The sequence below is a fragment of the Haemaphysalis longicornis genome, unplaced genomic scaffold (genome assembly GCF_048455015.1).
Source record: "Haemaphysalis longicornis isolate Haplotype H1 unplaced genomic scaffold, Haemaphysalis longicornis Haplotype H1 scaffold_5, whole genome shotgun sequence".
In the NCBI taxonomy this organism is placed as follows: domain Eukaryota; kingdom Metazoa; phylum Arthropoda; class Arachnida; order Ixodida; family Ixodidae; genus Haemaphysalis; species Haemaphysalis longicornis.
Window position 1 is genome coordinate 135,529,039 of NW_027526385.1, and position 26,478 is coordinate 135,555,516.

The following is a 26,478-nucleotide window of genomic DNA, read 5'->3' on the forward strand; positions in this document are numbered from 1 at the left end:
TTCGTAAACATCATCAATATTTTTAAGGAGGCATCTACAGTCCCACTGGGTGATATTTTCTCTTCCCATTATGTACATGTAAGAGCTACTTGAATGCGTGTGTGGATTCATGTTTTGTATATCGGGGCTTGTATTCTTGGAGCGGGTTTCTTTGGCATTTCTGTTGGTTTGGACAGCGCAGCCCGTTCCTTGCGCAGCCATGCAGACAGGAACGGTCCGACGTCCGTTTCCTCATCAGATGTTCAGGGGGTGTCTGGCGAACCGGGCCCCCTAGACTTGGCACCCTTTCGGGTGCCTTTGGTTCCAGCTGCCAGTGCCGCGGTCGGGGCAGGCGGCGGGGCTTGGATGAGCGCTGCTGTGGACCCTCCCGTGTCCATCTCCGTGCCCTCAAGTGTCCCTAGGGCCGGTGGCGAGGAAACACTGAGAGAGGTAGAGCTCCTAGCGGCGATCACAATCGCCACATTCGCTGGAGTCGCCACACTTGGTGATTCCTGACCAATCTGGACTACCTAAGGCAGTCCGGGAAGAGACGGGGCCCCCGCAGCCTCTACAGGTGTTGTAGAGGCAGCAGGTAGCTGTCAACAGGGTGTTGTGCCAGAAACACGTGAGCAAAAAGGCTGCACTGTGTTGCCGTGCTGACCAAACGCCGCCCCTAACCCCCGGCGGGCAGCGTCTGCGTAGGATGTGACTCAAAGCAGCTTGTGCTTTTAGCGCGCCTCTGGATAGGTGATGTTTTCATTTACTTTTATATGTATTATTTCTTTTTCGGCCTTGAATTGTGTACATACACGCGAATAAGCAGCGTGCAGTCCGCTGCAATTCGGGCACTTCAGAATGGTGCTTTCACAATCTTCTGATAAGTGACCCGTTTCAGCACATTTAGCACATGTCAACTTTCCTCTGCATGATAGGGGTCCATGGCTGTATCGTGGGCACTTAAAACAGCGCCTCGGATTTGGGACATATGGTCGTACGTTGCAGCTAAGAAAACCCACTTCGACCTTGTCTGGTGGCGTTGTGCGATCAAACGTTAGGATTAGAAGCTTTGTGGTAGTTTCTTGATTCGCTCTCCGGATTACGATTCGTTTCACGGCAGTTACTCCTTGAGGTTAGATCGCCTCAAGAAGACCTGCATCCGTCTCAGATTCTAGTTCTTTCTCTGATATGACTCCTTGCGAGGAGTTGAGGGTTCGGTGTGGTGTCACAGTGACAGTCAAGTCGGCCAACATTGTCTGTTTCAGTAGGATCTCACTCTGACTTTTCCTGTTTACTTCCAACAGTACATAGCCTGATGCGAGTTTCTTAGCATCGTAGTCTGAACCAACAACAGACTCAATGCATTTTGCCAACAGAATGACAGACTTCTTTGCCACAGGCATGGTTTTTGCTGAGTGAATGACAAGAAATTTGTGAAAATGTTATAATTTACCTTTAGCTAGTACTTTGGTGCGGCCCCTTTTAGGGGCCAATCATTGGACTGGGGGGATAAAGAAAACCCTATGCGATACAGAAAAGAGCAGGGGACGGGGGTGCTTCCTTCGCTCGGTTTGCCCTGATGCCCAGAGAGGTCCCGGAGCTCCCTGTCTGGCAAACAGACAGGGAGCCCATCCGCCGCAGCTTGACCTGGGCTCCGACGGCCACCGTTTGTGGTGTCTGCCCTTCACCTTTCAACTCCTAGCCACGGTAGATTACAACATCAGTATGGGGGCTCGGGGTCCGTGGTGTCGCCAACACCATCACCAAGATTACTCCAGGTGCCCCATGCGGTGGTTACTAGCGGCTTACTGGAGCTGCTGTCCCGTAATAGATGCATGCGTGCCGTCTCTTACAAAGGCTGGCAGTCACCTAGCGACGAAATGAGCCCCCTGCTGATCCTCGCAAAAATATTTTTGCATGCAGTCTTGCCCGAAGCCTTCCCCACCTTTCTGACGACAAGAGGTGATTTAGTCGCCCAACGCACCACCCGCTGTGAAAACAACAGGCTGGCCTTCTACGTCCTCCTCGCTCTTTGTCGGGCGTCGTATCGGCTACCGCTGGGCCTCTAATTCAAGTCGCTGTGGTGAATGGAAAATGGTGCGCGTTTCCGTGCTCCAACCCATGCGTCCGTAGGCACAGTCCATAAGCAGATGACTGTGTTGTGTAGGCAGCGGTAATACAAAGATGTAAGAAAAGCAGGCTGAATGACTCAAACACAATATTCAAGCATAAACCTATAAATGGGGTATTTCCCGTGGAGGCCCTACGTTAAGGGCGCCGAAGTGTGGTGTGCGTCTAACTTGGACGATACTAAACACACGGCTGCCGCGTCTACGGCGCTGGCGTGGGAGGCAGACTGGGCACAAATGCAAACGTCGCGGGCCTTTACGGTGGTTGATTCGCAAAACCACCCTAGCACTCCCGTATTTTACATCCTTGATAGTTCGCGCCTTGCTTCAGTGGCCGGAGTCGTTCAACTCCTGCTAGTCGGTGTGTGCTAATCGGTCCAGGCTGAAGGGAAAGCGTTTGGTCGCTCCCGGGGTCGGTTCCGCCGTCGTCGAACAACAGCGCGGTAGATCAACGCGCCGTCCTTGCATAGCGGCATAGGTGCATCGTCTGCTAACAGCGTACGTAGTCGAAATTTAGGGTATCCACAATTCTAACAATTTTTGGTATGCCCGCTTCGGTCTCATCAAAATGAGCTGGCAGGCAGTGCAGTTGCGTGCAGTACATGCTTCTTGAGGCTGAATTGCTTTTTGCTGGGGCCACGGTGTTCAAAAATAAATGCGGATTTGATCGCTCCATGTTGACCCTGAAATTTTACAACCTACAAGCAATTATTCCTTTTTTTAGTTTTCGTTATGTTAGGAGTGCTCAATAAATCCGCCTATTTTAATTCAGGGCGAATAAGGAACTAGTAAGCATTTAATCTCCTAGGTAGTACCCAACCAAATGCAACCGTCTCCGAGCGAAAGATATCTTTGCTGTAGTTTTTTTGCAAACGGAACTGGTATTTCGCTACCAACACGCGTTGGCCTAGAGCGAAACATTAAGGAACATTACATGAGAGCTTTTAGACAGTTCAATTTTCTCAGAAAGGTTGAAAACACTCCATAGATGTTTCTTAACAACAGTAAGGCATTTAGATAGCGGTTAGAGGTTTACGCTAAGCATTTTGTTGAGATATTGAGAACATTTGGTCCTCTCATTGTGTTACCGCTGCGGACACAACAGCAAAACAGTCATTTGCGAGAAGGCGTATCAGGACTGGTGACTGACCGCAATATTGGGTGGCCTAAAAAAGCCATTCAATAAAAATTTCAATTCGCAAATATATAAATATCAATTCTCAAAACATATAAATATTCTGATTAGAAATGTACTGATACATACTAAAGTTACGACATAACCTTGTTGCTCTCCCGAAGGCACATCCATGCTATTGAATATATGTGTTACATTCCCACACGTGGTGTTTTGTAAAAAAACCGGCGAATCCCCGAGATTAGGGTGAATTCATACCAAAAGGTAATGAAAATATATCATGCGTGATCAAGGCAAACTACGTGGAAAATATGTAGCATATAGTGCCTACGTGACAGTGATATATTTGTATTTCCTCAGCATTGTTATAGTGGACATTCTATATCGAACTCCTTGCTGGTGATCATGAATAATCTCATATCTCTCCAAATAAGTGCTATTGGCTTGTTATGTGCTCAATTACCTTCCGGCATGCGCTTGTCGGCAAAACGGATATTTGCTTGCCAGGATGAAGTCTGTAGTCATAATTAAGTGCTGTAATGATTCTTGCCCTGCGCCAGTCATCAGGAATCGCCCAGATATACAAACATGTCTCACAACATAACGAAGATATTTTGAAATTCATTCAGAACATTGCTTCCAAGAGGCGTTAAAGAAATAGTGGGACCAGTTGACTTGTAGGTCACCATTTCCAAACAAATTGAAAATTCGCTGTTTATTGAACCACAGCTCTTTCTATTTAGTGCACAACGCCATCACCACACAAGGGGTCCTTAGAGAGTTTTGTGGAATTTGATTCCAAATTTCTTCAATGCACTCGCAATGTCCTTGAACTATTTCAGTGACGTCTCCGTGTTTTTTATTTGCCGGACGGTTCGCCTAGAATACGAGAAATAGCTTGACAATTTGGGGGGGTTGTCTGTACTGAAACATGATAATATTGACAACATTAAACCGAGTCTGTGCTTCACGTAATTTGTCATTTAAAGTACCAGCAAGACCATAGTAGAGGTCACTATCTATATTTCTGCGCTGTACTCGATTATGTTTTGTGTCAACGAAGTATTTTGTGAGTTAGGCATTGTGAATATTTGTAGTCGGGTTTCTTTCTTTGGAAGCTGAACTTATTTCGCAGTGTCTGGTATTTCTTAAAAATGTGATGACAGTTACAGAACACTGTTAAGTGCGCTGAATGCGTTAAAGTTACGTTCTTATATACGTAATCATCGTCCGCGCGAGTGAAATATTTCGTTGAAAGGCGTGGACGCTTAGTGGGCGAGTCTAACCCAGTGTGAGGACATGTAAGACGAAGCAACCAATGACATAGAACACCTTTTATGTAACTGTGCTGTTTTGAAGTGTATTGCCAAGAAAAATAAGGTCAAGGAGAGATCACGTCTAAGCGGATGTGGTAATATTAGAAACATAATAGATTAGCAAAAACTCAACCTAGTGAAGAGCACTCTTTTGGACTCTTATTATGGCACAAAACTTCTTTTCTCTGAGCAGTGACAACGCGCGCATTTACAAAATTAAGGCATTCTTGCGCAAGTATAATAACTACGCTTGCGAAATTTCGTTATTTCGTTATTTCGAAATTTTGTTGCGAAAGCGTCCACGCCTTTTGCATTAGATATGGAACATTGTGCCCCGTGACGTTTGTGGTAAACTAGGATTTTGACCTTTTTTTTACTCTAAAACTCCCCACTTGTGGTCGTTCTACAAGCCTTTATTTTTCGGTTGAAGTTGGTGACGGCATTTTGCACATTAAAATATTGTGCTCAAATTTGCAAGTAGTTAATAGGGGCATCGAGGCTACATGACGCGCCGGGCAAATGGAGGCCGTAGGTCGGTGTATACTAGCTTGAGCTGCCAAAGGGATCACTGAAGGTTGTTTTTTGTGCGTCTAAATGCTGCTCATATTCTTTGGATTATCTTACGCTGACGGTGACTACAAACAGAACGGGCTATGTAAGGACTGTTGCGCTGCTGACGCCTGCCTAAAAGAGAAGACAATGCGAGGCAAATCATACAGTCGTTTGCACAATACAAAGTGAGGCCTGTGGTTGCACTATTGTCCTTATGAATGTAAGCTGATGCGCTGAATATTGCACCGTTTTGGATTATTTTGCACGCGGTATCGGGAAGCAAGCTTGTAAGATTTCTCAGCAATTCATCTATTTTGCCGCTATTTTTTTTCAACAAAATTCAATTATTCCACGAAAGCCTTCCTGTTCCAAAAGCCAGACTCTGATTCTGTCACAACCAGGTGCCTTTGCAACGTTATTGATATACAAAATTAAAGCAGCTCCATGTCCTGATAATACAACACTTTCTTGCGCCGTTGTGCTGAGATACGTTCACACGTTTCGTTGTCGTTGCTCGTTCGTGAGTAAATTTAAGCGTTCTATCATTTGAACGTAAAATAGGGCAGTAGTACCGGTCTTGACGAAAGGTGGCAGTCTGTTGTTCCGTAATTGCCCTCCCGTATCACTAATCTAATTGTGCTGAAAGATGCCAGAGCACGTTATAGCTACTTAACAACGTTCCTGAATTTTACTGCTGTACTTTCTTCCTTCCAACATAGCTTTCGCCAAGGCTCTTCTGCTGTCACTCAGTGAACATCAGTCATTCATAGAACGTTCCAGGTGCATGATAAGTCGGGTCAAATTGAAGTTATTTTATTGATCTTGGTAAAGCCATTGATTCTGTTCCACACTGCAAACTACTGTATAAGCTGTATAAGCTAGAATATATTGGCTTTCCGTTTTTTTATTATTGACTGGGCTTTTGCGTATTTATCTAACCCTGTTCAATTTGTATGCCAGGATGGTTATCAATCTTGTGAACTTCCTGTCACCTCTGCTATTTCCCAAGGAAGTGTTTTAGGTCCTTTATTTCTTTAATGTATATAAATGACCTCCCTAACGTTATTCCGGACTCTGTACAAAAAGGGCTATTTGCTGATGATGGTGTTCTGTTTAATGAAATTACTACCCATGATGACCAACGACCAGCTAACTCCTCCTTGCATAAAATTATTGCACGTTGTAATGAATAGGGGATGCAGTTTGATCAAGATAAAACTGTTTATATAAAAATTGCCAAGAAAAATGGTCTTTCCTTGCCATACCATCTTCATCTTCATGCCCATCTGCTTTCAGATCTCAATACATACAAATACTTACGTCTAACTCTGACCAATATCCCTGGTTAGAATACGCACTTTACAGATATTTGCCCGGCCGCGTTTGGTACACTGATTTTTTTAGGAATAACATGCACCATCCTCCTTCTAACGTTCTGTGCGTAATGTATACTTCCAAATTACGCCCAAAATTAGAGTATGCGTGTTCGGTATGAAACCCTTTAATTACGTGCACACTATCGTCGCCGTTCCGTTCTGTTTACCACTTGCCGCCGTCCGCAGCCGCTGGACACAACTTTTCGCCCAGGTCGGTACGTATTTTTTTTTTCAGCAGGGCAAATGGATCCTAGACGCCTTTGAGAGATGGCGGTTATCATGATGTGCATTGACGTGTCGCGCCTGGTGACTTGGGCTAATGGTGACTTGGACTAAGCTTCGAAGCACGCTAGACACCAGGCTGGTACCACCAGAAATGTTTAGGATTACCAAGGCTGTAGATATTTGATGGGGCCTTTCACAAATGGCGCGACTGACATTTTACAGTGCACGTTTTGCCCACATAAGAAGCTATTTTCCACATGAGTACATAAGCAACTTCGTTTCAGGCTTGTGCTACATTTGAACGTGCGGTTAGAAGCGGTCGCTGGAGCTACCTGCACCACTTCACGGCCAGCGCCGGCGCCACGTTGCCGCCGCCTGCCGAGTTCGTGTGGCCGTCTTCACCAGCGGGGCGCGGCGACGCTAGTATGGGCGTACCTTTTCACAAAATTAATATCGATGCCATTGAGGTAATCCAACGTAATGCTGTCCGGTTAGTCTATTCCAAGTATCGTCCAACTGACCCTCTTGCCCACGTGGTCATTACACACATTTACATAATTACACAGTATGGTAATTACACAAATTACATAATTACACAGTATGGTAATTACACACATTTCGTCGTCAATACTACTTTTCGTCTTCAACACTCGCAAAATTTTAAATCGTAGAGGGCGCTGCGCACTCAAGTTTTAAAGTTATGCGGAAATTTTATATGTTAAACTGCACCTTATAACAACCAGCTGTACGGAATCGGTCTAACGGCGGCCAACATCTGTAGAACAGTAACAAACGTTAGATGCGTTTTCGGGTGGAGAGGTGTGTTCAAGTTCCTTCCGCTCCACGTGCAGCAAATAAATGGAATAATTTTTTCAATTGTTACACTCGGTACTTCATCCCTGCTCTTAAATGCGTGCAATATATTTCGTATTTCGGCTTTTCAACTAGTGCGGTTATTTATAAAAAGTGATGTGTTAGTTGTTTCAGGACATTTTTCTCCTGGTTTTCGTTGTACGTATTGATACCTATATTGTTTACCTCTAATGTTGTTTCAACCTATAGCGTATATGTATTGTTCTACCAGCCTGCAGATGCTGTGTGGTTCTGTACTCCAGTGCGCCAGCGTGGTCGTTCAGGAAAGCTGCTCTGCAGGTATTTCGGACCTCACTCCATGAGTGAAAATTAAGCGCACACTTACACAGGTACGAGAAAGGGAAACAACACCAGCGCTTACTATCAACTCAAAGATTTATTAAAATCGAAATCACATAAATACCATGCCAAGACCCAACAATCAGGAATGTGCGACCATCGCACATTCGTACAACCGTACATGAGGACAACCGCCCCCTCTCGTCTTCTGCTCCTTCCTTTCTCCTTCTGCCTCGCTCGTTAAGAAGTAGCACTTTATCTAGAATGTTCAGTGACTGGTGACTTATACAATCCGAACCCTTAATCCAGATATGCAAGGTAAGCGCTGGTGTCATTCCCCCTTCTCGTACATGTGTCAGTTGGCGCTTATGTTTCCCTCATGGATGTTCACAAACTGGCTCGTCTCTCCATTTTGATTCCTCACAAAGTCGTTCGCCGGCGTAGCGACGTTAATTACGAAGTCACACGACATGGTAGAGCACACTCCTCGCGACGCAGGCCTACCCCCGAGGTTGTACACGTGGTGAGAATGAAGATATACGACGACCAAGGCTAACCCAAGCATCCCAAATGTACTGAGTGGAGGAACATTGTTTTCCCATCAGTGACTGCGAATGTTGCACTTGCCAGTGACATGTGTCGTCATCTCGTTCTGGGCGCTGCCTTCGGTACCTCCGCGTGCAATCTAGCATCAAGGCGATGTTCCATCGGAAGAGGGGGACAATGCCGCAGCTGTAGTTCATTCAGAGAGCCAGTGTTCAATCCCGCCACAGAACAGCAGCGGGTATATCTGTGTGCTGGCTCGAAGAAGAGGAGGCTCGTTCGTGCTCTGCCTATTGGCTGCGTCGCCATTGTAGTTATTGAGTTCTCTTGTTTCGTCATTAAAATAGCTACTCTCCCGCAGTGGCTCTTCGCTAAACGCCTTACTCAGTCTATAAAATTGTATTTTTTTGTGGTTTCGTTGAATGTTTATGTAAAATTCTACGTATGCTGAAACGCTACTGATTTATGTCAGACGCTCAGGCTGGCGGAGTCTATAAACATGTAGCCATCGACAGTGAAAGAAAAACAATAAAATCACGAGGTGAGTGTAAAACCAGATACAATGAATTCATTAATAGGATTCTCGACGTACTTACAAGGCTGATGCTGTGGGTAATCCCGGAGGCAGTGGTGCTCTCATATACTAAGGAAGGCAGTATAAGGCATTTCGAGGAATCCAAGTGCGCCTTGAATTTCGCGATGTCCAGGTTACGCCGGAAGTTTGGAAACGAAGAGTGGCTCAAACTAACAACAAGAAAATAGTTATCCAGGACTTTTTCCACCCTGAAAAAGGCCCAATTACCTTATAGTGCGGTATCGATGCAATCTCCGGCTTACGTTCACAAAAAACTATCCAGAACCAAAACCACTTTAGTAATCGGTATTCAAGTACCATTCACTTAATCTCCTAATGATGCAAACTTATCATCGAAGCAAAGGAACGTTGAAACCCCATAACCTATTGTTTGTTCACAAGGCCGTGTCAAAGCTGCATTTGTAACGTTCAAATACTTTCAATACTCTATATAGAATGAGTTGCAACCAAACTGTGGAAAATCCTCACTTAAATCAACTTTGCTGTGACAGCGTTTTGGGCAATATTATAGTACGCAGTAGACAACGTGATTCAATGGGTCTTTTTTCTTGCTAGTAATTAGGGTATTTTCTCGCTGTAGCTGCTGCAGAAGACACTTTCGCTCTTTCGTTCTTCCTGGTAAAAAGATTTGTATATGTCTTGGCAACAAGATTTCTAACAAACCGCCTCTCAGGAAAACGGCTCTTTGAAATCAGATTTGTGAACTACGAACGGAACAAAAAGATTAATTACAGCATGACTTTTTAAACCAGCGTATGATTACACGGACAATTCAGCCACTGTAGGAGAAAACAGATGGCACAAAAATAGAAAATACCAATTTGGCTCCAAAAAGAAGACGAAAGAAAGCACTTGATACGAGAGCCGTACCCCGGGGTGGTGCAATGCGCACAGCATTTGCGCAGCTCCAAGAATTGTACAAAAGTGCTCGTGAACACACCAGCCGTAAACGCAGCTGCCTTGGTGCGCACTCGGTGACGCAATAGGTAACCTTATTCGAAGCAATGTCATAGAAGCGTGCCACAGTGTGCCTATTCGAGAAGCTTGTGGCAGCACGTGTTGTACAGTTCAAGTAACGACGAAAAATTGGGCGTTTTTCTTGAGAAGCTACATGAATAAAATTCAAATCTTTTAATTAAAAAATAAAACTAAATATATACGAACGGTCACTTGTAGCTTCCACTGTAACGACCCCTCCCCAAGTCCTGGCAAAGAAACGCCAGATTTTATTGCGGTGTGTGGGCACAAAAAGCAAAAATATTGCACGAAAAGTAAAATGAGCCAGCTTGATTTGCATTGAATTTCAGAGTAACCATCAGAAAATAGTTAAGTCGGCGAATATGGCATTGCAGATTTTAGACCTCCCTAAACTGTAGTATGCAGTATCAGGATTAGAGTTTGCCTTAAAATATTATCGTATTCATATACACAAAAAACACTCTGACTGCAATTCATTGAAATGTCTATTCTTTCTTTTCTACGCAAGACCAAATCATAATTTTTTAGATGACCTCACCTTAGGCTTTATAATATTATTGTTTTTCGAATGTTCGTACCAAATTTGTGGCAATGTTATACCCCGCTAATAAACGCTATGGATACCGTACGAATTGTGCTGAAGTACGCGAAACCGGTGTTTTAATGGGTGTACCCGATGTTCCTTGTGCACTCCAAGCCGATTCCACACAGATTACGGCAGATTACGACTTATTGGTCTTCGTAGGGCAACAAATATTTTATAGGTTACCTATGGTCGACCATCTGACACATTTCTCAATGCCTCAACTCCTAAGAAAAAAACACTTGTCTCATAATTTGCTTCATGGTTCGTCTATTTTATTTGCGATTTACCTGAATCATCTTATCTACCAACAACCTTGTGGTTCTTTCTAACTAGAAAGCGTCTCCAGCAAGGTAAGCGACACACCCACCCGTGTAACGCCTAACAGCGACTCCATGTTAGATATCTGCGGTATAACACATCGACTAGAGTGAAAACAGCTGCCACGGTGCCACGCGACAATAGAGATCATTGCCCAGTCTTTATCCCCTAGTTACCACCTACAGCATACGAATAAGGTAGACAAGATAGCTTACTTCGCAGGCTGACCACATCGCCACGCATTAATTCCTGTCCTTCACACACCTCTAAAAAAGCCTGGAGTTACCTGTATGCCGCACTAATTCATTTCCGTGTGACACGCGTTAAACAGGAGCACAATAAAAAGCCTTGAGTGACACTGGACAATGTTAAATTATTTTCCTAAGAAGGCGCTTCTTAAAATCAATCATTTCTTTCGTTGCATTGGCATCGTTAGATATTCAAAAAAAGGCTGGGCACTAAAGGAGAACAAACAAATGCAGCGCCTGTCGAGCGCAGTTTTTCTTCAATGAATACAAATACAGCCTTGCTGACGCGCCGAAATTGTTTACCAGATGAAAAATACCACACTCTGGGATGTGAGAGCCTCGTATAAGGAACAAGAATATTCTTTTATTAAGTGAGCTGAACGTTTAGCACTGAAACAGTGAACAACGTTAAACATTTGTACGAAGCTTGTGCGTTTCGTCTCGGCTAAGTGTTCGATGAATCTATCTTTTTGCGACCTACAAAAAGCGCGGAAATAAAGGATAACTTGAAAAGCTCGAAAATACGTTGTTCCACAGCTGTTGACGACCTCCAAATGAGGTCATTCAATCATGTTACTGACTCCGTTGCTCCTCTCTTTACACAAAATAAGTGTTTTTTTTTATTGGGTTTCGATTCATCGGCTGTAAAAGTCGGGAAGGTGTTCATAATTTTTGTGAGCGGAAGAAGTATTGTGAACATAGAGACCAATTTTATATCTTCCATAATTTTCAGAAAATTAGGCGATCGTTTTATTTGTATTGCTAATCAGAGTGAAGCCGAACAAAGATTTCGCTAGAGAAAGCCTGTTGAGGCAGCTGTATTATAGAGAAAGAACTGAGGAATCAAATATTTGGGGCAAAAACAACGCATACCACATTTACTAGTTGTAGCCAAACTCATAAATACGAAATTCATAATTTCAGCGTGTCGAACCGAAAAAAATACCGGTTCGGTTACGGTTCGGGTTCGGGTGAAATAATTTCGTTCCGGTTCAGTTCCGGTTCGACAAAATCACGTACCGAACCGGTTCGCGAACCGGTTCGGGAGCTTGAACCGGTTCGCGAACCGGTTCGATTAGTTGAATTATCACTAAAATTATAAAAAAAAACATTTACTAGTTTAAAACGACCGTCAAATCAAAACACAAACTGACATTCAAAATGGTGCTGCTCCCCAAGGGCAGTGGCGCAATTGCAAAGGAAACTTTAAACAATTAGGAGATATTAGAAAAACACATGAAGTGGCGACGATTTACCACCTTCTTTATCGCTCAGACTTTCTGTTGTCCTAGCAACTATTCATAAAGCCAACGCCAAGAGATATGATGGTGGGATATATTTTCTGTCCTTTCCTTTTTTGTTGAAATCGCAATTGTCGCTATGTAATCGCCCATCACGCTAACCTTGAGGCCTTAAATTAAATCCTGCGTACGGGCGTGTTCAAATACCAGCGCTTAATAACAATGGCGCACATTTTTTATATTTGTAACAAAACAGAAAAATTCTACAACAGGCACATAAATACTACCAATGAATTAGATTATTTGGTAACCCTGAATAATTTGTTAGCTGTCACCTTATCGAATGTGTTAGCCACACTTTTGTTAAAAGTAAGCTTTAGTTACGCTCAGTCACTGCATTATTGCTCTGACCACTGCAATTCCTTTTGCGATACCGAAAGTGTGCATTACAATCAGTATGTCATCGTACCGCCTGAACCCCTACCATCGTTCCGTGTGCTACATTGCGGAATCTTATAACAAATAATGCGGTTACAAAATGAAAGGGAAATTTGACACGTGGAGCATGAGATGGGACTTTTTGGGTAGACGCTCTTTAATTCGTCCACAGCAGTACTACCCTCCGGAACGAGTAGCAGTAGAAGCAATGTAGCGAGTTGGGCAAACGGCTTAGCAAACAGCTTAGCCACTGAGCAGCTCCTGCGGTCACACTTGTCAAGTATTAATAATTTGCAGGTGTCGGACCTTTTCAACAAATTATGAAATGCAAAAAGTTTGCACACATCGGGTGTGAGCTTTCGCTGTTGCGCAGTGGAGCACTCCTGCAGCCTGATTTCTCCAATGAAGTCGCAGCTAGGGAAGGGCAAAGTCGTTTTATATCACCTGCAAGCTGCCGAGAATGACATTTCGTTTGGTCAGCTTGCACTACGCTCGCGCCTCCAGCAGCAACAGACCAATGCTACATTGGTGCTCATTCATTTCCCCTGTTGTTACATAAAGCGTGATAATGTTCAATTGTCTGGAGGGGAAAGTGTGCGAGCAAGTACGAAGTTGATTGTACGGGAAAGAAAAAAAGGCCTGAATTGCATTGACTGTGCAATATCAACAACAGAGGGTCGAACCGTTTCGGCATGAACCGGTAACCGTTATTTCTTTTTCCGGTTCAGTTCCGGTTCGGGTTCAGCGTGCTCAAAAAATAACGGTTCGGGTTCGGGTTCAGTTCCGGAAAAAATACCGGTTCGGTTCCGGTTTTCGGTTCGGTTCGGTTCCGGTTCGACACCCTGCATAATTTACTCTGTAAAACGTCATCTGTCTACACTCTTGGGCAAAAAGACTAACAGTTGGTTTTCTTCAACACTTATTCACTCAGCCACAATCACTCAACCCTTTAGGAATTAGGAAACGTTAGCTGACCAACGGGAAGTCCAGAACCTGCAAACGGTAGCCCCAGCTAGAATTGAACAACCGACTTCCACAATACAAAACCAATACGCTGAAAAGAATCCCCGTATCCAGCAAAATATGCTAGGAAATATGGTTTGCAAAGGTTCCCTTGCTAGAAAATATGGATTGCAATGTGCAACGTGACATACTTTGCACAACGCGACGTTTCGTTTTCGCTTCTGTCGGCGTTTCTAGCGCTGCAAGGGATCGCAACTTGTGCTTTGGGCATTGCGTACGACAAGAAGATTTGTTTAACTATATTCTGTGTTAAACAAGACAAGCAATCCAGATTGATCCTGCAGGCATATGCGCCGACAATTAGCTAAGATGAAGCCGTAGATAGCTTCTCGAGTACGTCGAATAGCATTGAAGAAGGTAGCAACACAGTTCACAATTGTGATGGTGGACTAACGCAAAGATCGGTAATAAGCAAATGGGAGAAAGGTCAGTAAAAAACATTGGAATAGACACTCGCAACCGTCGGGGAGATACACTGGTGGATTTGCAGAGATAACTTGACATTGACGAACACATTCTTCTACAAGGAAAGATGGGAAATGGACATGGAAACGTCCCGATGGTGCAATCAAAAACTATACTGACTTCATTTTAAGTGACAACCAGGGTATTGTGAAAAATGTAGAGATGCTAAGTAAAACTCGGAGGAGCGGTCAAAGGATGCTTAAATGCCGGCTGGCGCTGAATCTCAGAAGTCAAAGAACGAGACTCGTGAAAAGGAAGAAATGCCGCAAGGAGTCAATCAAAGCCAGAATACTCTTCATAAGAAGAACTCTTCAAAAGAAATTCCTGCGTCTGAACAAACAGAACGACGTCACTGTAGACAGGCTAAATGATAGCCTAACAGTGACACTCAGTGCATCAGCAGCAGCTGTGGAAAAAGCAATCAGTGGAGCAGAAACTTGAAATCTAGGAAAACGAAGGAACTATTTGCCAAATGTAAGAACCTCAAAGTTGATCCGATTGAATTAGTGGAGCTTTCGGAACTGATTAACAGAAGTAAAACAAACGACATTCGTGCATATAGCATGACAGTAATTGAGGAAACGCTCCAACTCGGAGGAAGCTCGAAAGCGACTAAGAGAAAACTAGCCATTGGCAGAGACAGGATGTACGCACTCAGAGATGAGCAGGGTAGCATAACGCACAACCTGGAAGAGACAATAAATGTAGCAGAACAACTCTACACCAGGCTCTATAGCAGAGACCTTAGAACAGGAAAAGTACTCCGAGTACAGGCTCAACTTGCGATGCCCTACTACTAACTAAAAAGAAAGTTCGAAAGGCTCTCAAAGGCATAAAAATAGGACAATCGCGCGTAATGACGGCATAACGCTAAATCGTTTGGAGGAGGGAGGAGTTATTGTTCGGCAAAGGGGGGCTGCTAGGTTTTCGATGCTTAAAGACTCAAAGAGTGCTTATTGCCAGGAAGAATGCCAACATTGTACTTTTCCATAGGAAGCGGTATACCAAGGACATCAAGAGTTACACACCCATTTTGTTTACTAACGGTTTACAAAAGTTACAGTTGGTTCCATATGTGACAGCCTGGATTCCCTACAACTCAGAGAGCAGCCTGGGTTTAGGGAAGAATACTCAACCATGGATCATATCATTGTGTTCAATGATATGATTGTTGTCAATGAAAACCCACAGAGTACGCTAAACCAATTCACATAGCATTTATAGAATACGAGAAAGCGTCTTATTCCATACTCAGTGCAGCCATTTAAAAGCATTAAAAGACAAGTCAATACAGAAAACCTGTATCAGACTTCTAGAATACACATACCGGGTGTCCCAGCAATGATCCACCACATTTTTGAAAAAGAGCAATGGCGTTGCTCCAAGAAAACTTAGTGCATAATGTTTGCAGTATTGTGGAGACGCGAATAGTAGTTGTTCGTAAATGAGATGTAATTGTTATTTTTATTATATTTAATCATTATTGTGACCACTGATCCCAACCATGAGGCAGGGATAATTATAAGGGTAAGATAGGGGTGGAGTGCATCCGGCAGGCATTCTCAGATAATGATCAGCAGCCTACCATTGTCCCTGAAGAAGACAGTGTACGACAGCTGCATCTTGCCGGTACTCAGCTTCGGGACAAAACCTTGGAGGCTCACTGAGAGGGTTCAACTTAAACAGAGGACGACTCAGCGAGCAATGGAACGGAAGATGATCGGTGTAACATTAAAGGACAAGAAGAGAGTGTATTGGGTCAGGGAACAAACGCGTGGTCAGGACATATTAGTAGAAATTAAGAAAAATAAATGGACGGGGGCAGGGCATGTAATGCCAAGGCAAGATAACCGTTGGTCAATAACGGTAACAGAGTGGATCCCTAAAGAAGGCAAGCGTTGCAGGGGGTGGCCGTAAGTTAGATAGGCAGATGAGACCAGGAATATTGCAGGGATCAATCGGTCGCACTTAGCTCAGGACCGGGATAATTGCAGATTAATGGGAGATGTCTTTGCCCTGCAGTGGGCACATATAGGCTGGTGTTGATGATGACGAAATTACGTAACACGAGAGGTACTCTTCTATTCATTACAGTCAATGAGGCACTTATAGGTACCCGCCAGAGGCATCTAACCGGTATTTTCAGCGACCAAATAGTTGCGAACTCATTTGTTCTGACTGATAAAAAAACCCATGAAATATGAAAAATGCCACGTACCTGCGCTCCCGTCGGTCTTATAAAGCAGCGCCCTCAAATAAGCATGAAAGCAACTGCTTCACCTGCCACCCATCCGAAGATACAGCGCAAAACTGTCGTGATGGCATGCAAAAAAGGAACAGCAACAGCACATTTCCCGGGAACGTGTGGCATATAAGGCACAAACTCGGTCACTGTCGTTATTTCGTTATGGCTAACTCAGATGCAGCCAGTTTGAGGGCGTTGCTTTACGACGCGGGCAGGAGCGCTGTCACGTGGTATTTTCTATATTTTGCGGGGGTTCTTTGTCGTTCAGAACAAATCAGTTCGCAACAAGTTTGTTACTGAAAATACCATAGTTAGATGCCTCTCATGGGTACCTGAAAGTGCCTAATTGACACTTTAATGATCAGGATAGCACCTCTAGAGTTATAAAATATAAATAAGGTCACTACGAAACAATATATCCAAAACACAGAGGTGATTATCACATTTCACCCTCAAGATGCTCACGAGAATATTTCTGTCGCAATTGAAGCAGCCATCGACCACCTCGCAGAAATTTGTCACCTCAGAATTCCTATTCAATGACATCTAATCATCACTCTAACGAAAGACGAGACGGCGCAGCGCATGGCATCCGTGTCAAAACATTCCCCTAAGATCTTCCATGCCCCGCTTTGCCAACGTGCCCTCAACAAAAAGGTCGTTGAGCGCCGTACCCGAACAATTCGGCAATGCGTACTCCTAATTAAGCCACATAACTGCTTTTCCCTCCAGTGCAAAAGCATATACTGGGAGGCATTTATATTCTGCTACGCAAGGTGCGCTTTGGCGAAGCAGTCGCTAATGTGTGCGACCAATGGACCGGAACAGGGGTTGATACAGAAAAAACCTGACGTCACTGAGGCTGTTCCCCTCCTTCGCTTCCTGTACCCTGTGCAGTGTAGAAGATGGTCTCTTTGATTGCGGCATTTTTTGTGAGGGAGATCGTATCTGTTTACCCAGTCACGTTCCCGATTTGCAACAATAAATAACGCTTTCCAGCGACGTGAAACTAGCTACAATGAGTGTGCAAACCTTTTCCGGTCTACGGGTTTCGGAAAGTTACCTGCATGATGTGTTAGAGTATTGCTTCACGTTCCCCAGCATTTTCCTGGGAACCTAAAATCTACTGCCACCTTTGAAACCAGAATGAGTAGGTGCTTTCACTGCAAGTGGTGGCAATATGCATTTCAGAATTGGTTCTTTGTGTAATGTTTTTCTTTCTGGTACAATCCCTTAAAGGAGCCATGAAGAGAAAATACAAGTTGGGTTTATTAGAAAGACTGCTTAGTCCCGATAACAATGATACCAATATCATCGCAATCTTCGAAAAAATAACGGAGATATTAACGAAAACGTGTGAAGCCGTGGCGACCCCCTAGCCAATTTCCCGCAACTTTTCTATGACGTCACGGAACCTTGTTTGTGCAATTGGCGCCCCCCCAACTGACCTGTCGCGACGACACATGACTGGACGTCTGTAATGGGGCCTCTAGTTCCATTTTACCGCATCACTTGAATGCTAACGTGCAGTTAACGGACTGAAAATTACGTTTTATTGTTGGCCCGTATGACGTCATTCTCGCTCATAACACGTCACTGTGGCGCAAAATTTGAAAGTTATTAAATACTTTTTGCTTTTTTTTCATTAAAAAAACATCTTTTGGGGCTGCAATGGAGCTGAGTGAGATACTGTATCCTAGTTCTTTCAAATTAAACGAAGTTGTATTTTCTCTTCATGGCTCCTTTAAGTGAGGTTTCATCTAGGGAACGGGATAGATAGCACTGATTTCTAAATTCATCAGCTGAAATGCTTCCGGGAAAACTGATCTCGTTGGCACTATGAGTTTTGCCTCCGGCTTCCCGGGATGAGCATCGGACTGTTGGATGTCTGTTTATTTTTTTCGGGTAGGCGCAGCCGATTAAACATAGAATGAATCGACGCTCCGTTTTCACGTGTTAATAGCTTTTCTGGAATGCCGGGGAAAATATAGCGGAAAGAAGAAGGGAACAACGGCTTTGAGCTTTCAGAAAACAAGCCATGGGTTGCGTGGGAAATAGTCGTAGAAGTAGCAAAAAGTGTAAAATTAAAATAAAACAAACTTGTCCAGCCTCTTGCGTCTTTACAAAATTTGTATAGACAATAAAATTGTGATTTTTCTGTATATATTTGTTCATAGATTTTATCGTAATCTGTCACCAACAACGATGTGCCTTTCATATATTGCACTCGGTACACGAAGATTGAGAACAAAGAAATAGCATACAAGCAAAGGCAGCAAAAGGAACATGGAATAAAAATTGAAAAAATTTATAAAAGCGTCGTGTGCGAACACGGTGCGATCACCGGAACAGTAAATGCTGCCTTGCAGCATGGGGTCAAAGCAATACAGTTGAGTGTGCACTCGCTTACACAGACAAAGCATGAGCGCATGTGATCTGTTTGTAAGGCGCACAAAAAACGAAAGGAAAGTGCCGATACACACCCTATAAAAGAAGGGCACTCAGGTAACCATATTTTTGGAGAGTGCCTAATTGTTTCGTTACCTTATCGTGCTAAAATGTTCGGTGTTTAACTAAACGTGTTGTCCTAAAACGACAACAGTATCGCAATATAAGACCATACAGGTTAGGTATCGCTCGGTTACTTCATAGCCATTTGCGACAACGTCCCTACACCTACGTTGCTTGCAAAACTATGACAATAGCAAAAAACAGTATTTTTTTATTTACAGAGTTCAGAACCACAATTGTCAATAGCAACGTCTTGTGAACACGCTGAAGAGTTCAGTTTTTCACGGGGTAAAGCTACGATTTCCTAAACACCAACGCCTTTTTATCCAACCCGACGAAATCCAACTGTTGGCTCAAAAAGCCGTGTAATTGATTTTCCTCCAGAAACATTCATTTTAAAGAATCACCACCAAACATGCAGTAACTCTGACATGTTTTAGAGAAAAAAAAAGCAATCTTACCCCCAAAACCTCGAAATTTTATCATGCAGTGGCCGAGCTGAGTGTGGTGTTATTCCTAAAGCTACACCACAGTCATGAGGATTCAGCTCTGGACTCGGCTTGTAAAAACGCTGAAATAAATGTGAGGAAAATATAGTTATAAGTGTAATACCTGTAAATATGAATATTCAAAACAGTAACTTCAAGGCTTTAAAAGAGACAATTGGGCACGTCTGAAAGAGAGTCACCTTGGAAATGACTTTCTCCTTGCGTCGGAGAGTCTATACACTTCCAAGGATGTCGGTGGTAGCAACTGGTCACTAGGGCCAAACGTATCATCAGGGCAGAGTAGGCCGTAGCACTAGCCGTCACTTGGTGTCTCTTAAAAAACGGCACTGTCGTCCGCACCACTGCATATAATTTATTTTCCTTTCTATGTGCATATACCGAGCACATGTAGTGGCGTTATCGCAACAATATTGGTTTGGAATTGGTCGTTTAGCTATAACTACAGGTGCTTTCTTGCAAACAGAAAAAAAGTTTCTCTGAATGGCGTTCATGTTTTTATAGATTCACCAGAATCTGTTTACTTCTACACTTGTGGTTTTGTTTTATTGTGTGGACTCCTCTAAGTACTGTAATATTTTTAAAATGTGTTGTCTTGCTCCACGACAAGCGCGGCACATTTTTTTTTTTAGGCTTGATTATAATACCTCTACTTTTACTTACACTTCTACTTTTACTTCTATATAATAATACTTTTACGTGGTGGCATACGATTCTGCTCAGGCAGAACGTTTCTGATATAGCTTCCTTCAGTATTTCTCACTAAAATTGTATTTGCAATGAAATAGGAATGACAATTTTTAATACATTAGTTACAACTGAAGTAGGATCATTTCTTAGCGCATGTTCAAGATGCTTCCAGGACTTTTCCCCTGCACGACAGCACCCCCAGGTTGGGCAAAGTCAGTAAGCATGACGTGGTTGACCACATTATCCCCCCCAGCTAAACCACGCATGTCGCAGCACGACTGTCTCAAGGAAAGCATAATAGGGCTAAAAAGAAATTTCACCACATCCGGGTAATTTGGCATTGCCCGTCCGTCCTCAAGCAACTGGTGCTTGTAGCTACATGTGGTCCCCAAAAACTATTGGCCTTCCGGAGATTACCGCTTCTCGAGCCTAGCCTGTGTACCTGAAAGGTACCCGCTAGTTAATATACTGGACTTCACCAATACAATCAGTGGACGAACAATTTTTTCCAAGCTTGACCTCCAAAAAGCCTACAGCAATGTCCCAGTACCGACGGGTAATAATTAAGAACCCAATTACTACTCCAATTGGGCTTACACAGTTTTTACTTACCTGTGCTATATATTACTTTGCCCAGACTCAATCACGGTGACAGCCGGCCATTTTGGTCAAACTGGTCAATTAATTCAATAGTTCATTCCAAAATGTGGGCGATAGGTCAATTCATCGAAGCTTTCCTTCGTGCTTTCAAGTCTTCCATTTGAGAATCGCATAATCCGAGACGGCTTCTCTCGCCTTTATTACTACCCAGGAGCGTCTCGCTTCTTAAACTCTCAGTCCAGCCGCGGCAACACGCTACCAGGAGCCTTATGGAAGACGCCTACCACAGTGCAATTGGTGCTGTACTTCAGCAACCCATTCATGGCGGCTGCCACCCACTTGGTTTCTTCAAGAGGCAAATTCCTCCAACTGAGCAACGTTACGGCACTTTTGAACGAGAGCCTGTGACGGCATACCTCGTTGTCAAGCACTTGCGCTTTTCTCACCAGCCGTAAAATTCTGATCTCCAACAACTATAAACGTCTTAATAACGACTTGAAATGATCTAAGAAAACATATTCGCCCCGAGAAGTACAACGTTCAGCTTACTTAACAGAGTTCAAGACAGACCTTCAATACGCCAAGGGAGCTAACAACATCCCAGCCGACACCCTGAGCCGTATCTCCGCCATCACCCGGTCCAAATTCGGTCTTGCGAAATTGGCTCAATTATAACAATATTACGAAAAACTCAGAAACCGGTGATCTTCGAACAATTCATCGCGCTTGCTTGAGGACATTATCGACCCTGATTATATCGGCATCGCCCATCTCGTTGATCGTGTCTCGGGGCATAAATAACTGTACCTCCCAGAATCCCTCACAAGTTTCGTATTCGGCTCTATTTACCACCATCTCTTTCATACCGGACTTTGTGCTGCACAGTGTCTAGTTGCCCATACACTCGTCTGGCCTCACATGAATACCGACGTACGCACCTGGGCCCGTTCCTCCTCGACTGCCATCAATGCAAAGTGTAACAGCATACCACATCGCCCTTAGGCAATTGTCCCTTAGCGGACTCATGGTTTTCCACAATTGAAGTGGACCTGATTAGACTACCACTACCATCGAAGGGCTACCGGTGCACCTTGAATGTGATTGACCGGTTTACCCGTTCGCCCGAAGCTCCTACAACCGAAGTTATTAGAGCAAAGGCTGTTGCTTCCGCTCTCATTTTTACATTTATCCTCCGTTTTGTTGTGCCAATGTAATTTATCGTAGACTATGGCCGTCAATTCGAGTCTTCATTATCTCATTGCTTGACATGTCTACTTGGCGGTAGCCACCTAAACAAAACGCCCTATTATCGTCAAAAATCAGGCTCAAGATTGTCATTATAATGAAGCTGTCATCATGCGCAGACCTCTTCAAGCCATTTTATCCGTAGTGAATGCTTCATTGATGGCTCGCAAAATATGAGACCAGTAGCAGTTCATAAGAGGCAAATACACCAACCAAGGGCGTTTATTTAAAGCGGTCCTAACGTTTCGGAGCCAACTCGGCTCCTTCATCAGGGGTGACTATGTACGACAAGAAGCAGCGGTTATATAGGTGTCTTCTTCTTTTTCTTTTTTCCTTACTGGATTCTTTTCCTTGCGCGTCGGAGGCCGTGGGCGTAGATGGTGGGAAGGGCTCCGAGGGATCTGTTCAGGCCTTGCCGGTTCCCTTGTATGTGCCAAGACTCAAGCAGTAATCTTTGTGAATAATTCGTTTCGGTGCCAATCACCTGCGCGCCGTCAAAGTTAATCCGGTGGTCAGCTTTTTCGCAGTGCTCGGCCAATGCACTGCGCTGAGTGTCGGACTTGCGAACGTCGTTTTTGTGTTGGCGGAGGCGTTCCGGGAAGTTCATGGTCTCCCCAACATAACTAGCGGGGCATTGTGCGCAAGCAATTTTGTAGACGACCCCTTGTGATTTTTCTTTTGGCGGCCGCTCTTTAGGTCGAGGTATGAGCCGTCCAAGAGTTGACACTGGCTTGTGGGAGATGACAATGCCTTCCTTGCGAAGAATGCGGGATAATGTTTCACTCGTTCCTTTAACATAGGGGACGGAAATACGGGTGGGTCGGCGTGCGGAGGGGGTGGGGGGGCAGATGGCGGAGACAGGGGAGGGGTTGTTGACCGGCGGCGTCAGTGCAGAGGAATTTCCTTGGTTGCAGCCCGGCTGGGGGAGACGGCGTTTGACGCGTCGTATGAAGTTGCTCGTGTATCCATTTTTCTTCAGGTCGGCGATTACGGCTTTTTCTTCTTTCTTCCGGTCCTCTTCTGTTGAGCATATAGTTCTGGCTCTAAGTAAGAGAGCTGAGACCACAGAAGATTTGTGGGAATTTGGGTGGCAGGAATCGAATTGCAGGTAGCGGCCGGTGTGGGTGGGTTTCCTGTATACTGTGAAATTTAGTCCGTCTGGCTGTCTTTTTATCAAAACGTCGAGGAATGGTAAGGTGCTGTTCGTTTCTTTTTCCATGGTGAATTGGATGGCTGGTTCAATCGAATTTAGCTGCGACAGGAAGTTGTCTGCTGTTGTTTCTTTGATGACACAAAAGCAGTCGTCCACGTACCGGAGAAACACCTTGGGCTTTTCGGGGAAATTTTCCAGAGCGGTCCTTTCAATTTTTTCCATTACAAGGTTGGCTGTGGTCACGGAAATAGCTGGCCCCATCGCAGTTCCACTTACTTGCCTGAAATATTCCTGCTTGTAGCAGAAATATGTGCTTTGCAGGCAGAACTGTAGAAGCTGCGTTATCTCGCCGACGCTGAGGCAGGTCCTGGAGCTCAGGCTGTCGTCGCTCTCGAGAGCACTTGTGGCGGTCGCGACGGCCAGGGAAACAGGGACGCTGGTGAAAAGCGACACGACGTCAAAAGAGACGAGTCTGTCCCCAGGGTCGATCGGCACTTGGGAGACAAGTTCGACGAAGTGGCCGGCGTTCTTGACGTGGGTGGGCGTTTTGCCGACGAGAGGGGAGAGAACCTGATGAAGGAAGTTGGACAGGGCTCGAAGTGGTGAAGTTGTGAAGTCCACAATAGGCCGGAGGGGCACATCGGGTTTATGAATTTTCGGTAGCCCATAAAAACCAGGCGCTGAGCCATTCCTGCAGATCAGTCGCAGATATAGGCTTCGGAAATCGGGGTACTTCTTGAAAATGTTGGCCAGGAGTTTGTTAAGCTCCCTTTGAACTTGGGGGGTTGGGTCCTTTTTCAGTTTTTCGTAAGTTGAGCAATCGAAGAGGTCTTGAACTTTGCTTTCGTAGGCTTGGCGGTCAAGCACGACGGTACAATTTCCCTTGTCGGCAGGGAGGATGACTACATTATCATCATCTCTTAGGTTACGGATGGCTGCGGCTTCATCTGCGTTTAAGTTATGTTGGTGCTGTCGGGGAATGCTCCCGAGAACGCCAATCACCTTCAATCTGACTTCCTCTCGGACGCCTGCCTCAAGACGCATAACCCCACTTTCGATGGCAGTAACCATTTTTTCCAGAGGGGGCCGGGTAGTCGCAACGTTAAAGCCATGACCTTTGGCCAAAACTTCCGTCTCGGAAGGAGAGAGTTGTCTGGATGACAAATTAACAACAAAGCTGGCACGGTCAGCGGGTGTGGCCTCTTTTTTCTTCAGTGCCGAAAGCTTGCTTTCTTGGGATGCCTGATGTTTTTCTGATGCAGACGAAGCGATACTTTTTGCAAAAGAATCCAGTGAATCAAACTTGCCTGGTATGCGATGCTCCAGTTGCCGGCGGAGGAAGAAAAGGTCCAATTCCTTTCTCCTTAGGGTCGCTTGGCACTCGTGGACTCGAGCGCGCACTAAACGCCGTTCAGCTTGCGCTATGATGTTGTTTCCTTCAGGAGTGTGGACCAGGCGCTTGAGCTGGAGGCTGCGAGGCACGACGTCCAAGTCCCGGCAGGTCTTCGTAAACGCGAGGTGGTTCTTGAAGGATGAGATGCTTCTGGTGACGTTTACGTAACGTTTTGCCAGCGCTGCTGCCTCTTTGCCGAAGTCGAGGCGTAAAGACTTGAATGTGAACATCTTCGACAGAACTCTGTCTGGTTGGGTTAAACTTAAGAGGTCTCAGCTCTCTTACTTAGAGCCAGAACTATATGCTCAACAGAAGAGGACCGGAAGAAAGAAGAAAAAGCCGTAATCGCCGACCTGAAGAAAAATGGATACACGAGCAACTTCATACGACGCGTCAAACGCCGTCTCCCCCAGCCGGGCTGCAACCAAGGAAATTCCTCTGCACTGACGCCGCCGGTCAACAACCCCTCCCCTGTCTCCGCCATCTGCCCCCCCACCCCCTCCGCACGCCGACCCACCCGTATTTCCGTCCCCTATGTTAAAGGAACGAGTGAAACATTATCCCGCATTCTTCGCAAGGAAGGCATTGTCATCTCCCACAAGCCAGTGTCAACTCTTGGACGGCTCATACCTCGACCTAAAGAGCGGCCGCCAAAAGAAAAATCACAAGGGGTCGTCTACAAAATTGCTTGCGCACAATGCCCCGCTAGTTATGTTGGGGAGACCATGAACTTCCCGGAACGCCTCCGCCAACACAAAAACGACGTTCGCAAGTCCGACACTCAGCGCAGTGCATTGGCCGAGCACTGCGAAAAAGCTGACCACCGGATTAACTTTGACGGCGCGCAGGTGATTGGCACCGAAACGAATTATTCACAAAGATTACTGCTTGAGTCTTGGCACATACAAGGGAACCGGCAAGGCCTGAACAGATCCCTCGGAGCCCTTCCCACCATCTACGCCCACGGCCTCCGACGCGCAAGGGAAAGAATACAGTAAGAAAAAAGAAAAAGAAGAAGACACCTATATAACCGCTGCTTCTTGTCGTACATAGTCACCCCTGATGAAGGAGCCGAGTTGGCTCCGAAACGTTGGGACCGCTTTAAATAAACGCCCTTGGTTGGTGTATTTGCCTCTTAAGTTTAACCCAACCAGACAGAGTTCTGTCGAAGATGTTCACATTCAGTAGCAGTTCACGTTCATTTTCTACTTCTTTGGTTACGCACCCTTATCAAAGATGGTTGTTTTGCGGCATGCCACGAGGTCTACGGCACGTCATTGCGTTTACCTACAGACGTCCTTGCGCCCCGAAGCCTCAGGATAAACGTTTCCCGTGGTGTTGCCGTTCTGTAAATACCTTATTCCCGTTTTTCACCCATATCCGTGTACCAAACCACCACAGGCATGTTCCCGTACATCCTCCGTTATCCACCCAATCCTTCCTGACAGCCAATACGTTTTTATGTGCTTCGAAAATGCCAGCTGGCTGATCAAAAGAACCGAAATGGGCCCAGATGAAGTAATTTCACGCTCTGACAAGACGTGCTCCATTAGAGTTGACGGCCGTGACAGCATTGTTCTCACATATCACTTCAAGAGCGCTTTCAGCAAAACGTCACGGCCCACCTTCCATTCCCCCGTTAACTTCTCCAGCCTCAACACTACCACCCTCGCAACTCAAAGACAGTATGGTTCGCCCTTCCCTATCTTACGATGACTCCCTATCAAGCCTCCGTCTCAAAGGGAATGAATTATATGGCAGCACCCCAGCGCGTGCAGTCGTCTGCTGCGGCATGCGGCGAATTTCCAAGAGCAACAGTGCTGGGGGTGAGTCACCACT

The 26,478-nt window shown here is 45.0% G+C and overlaps 1 protein-coding gene across 1 annotated transcript; it reads right to left on the reverse strand.

Annotated features, from left to right (window-relative positions):
- Positions 1-242: 242 nt before the first annotated feature.
- On the reverse strand, positions 243-24,869 carry LOC144139901 (uncharacterized). The gene is made up of 2 exons (XM_077672132.1): positions 23,601-24,869; positions 243-509 (listed from the first exon to the last, which is right to left on the reverse strand). Exons 1-2 carry the CDS (start codon positions 24,867-24,869, stop codon positions 243-245), a joined length of 1,536 nt encoding a protein of 511 aa, XP_077528258.1.
- Positions 24,870-26,478: the final 1,609 nt, after the last annotated feature.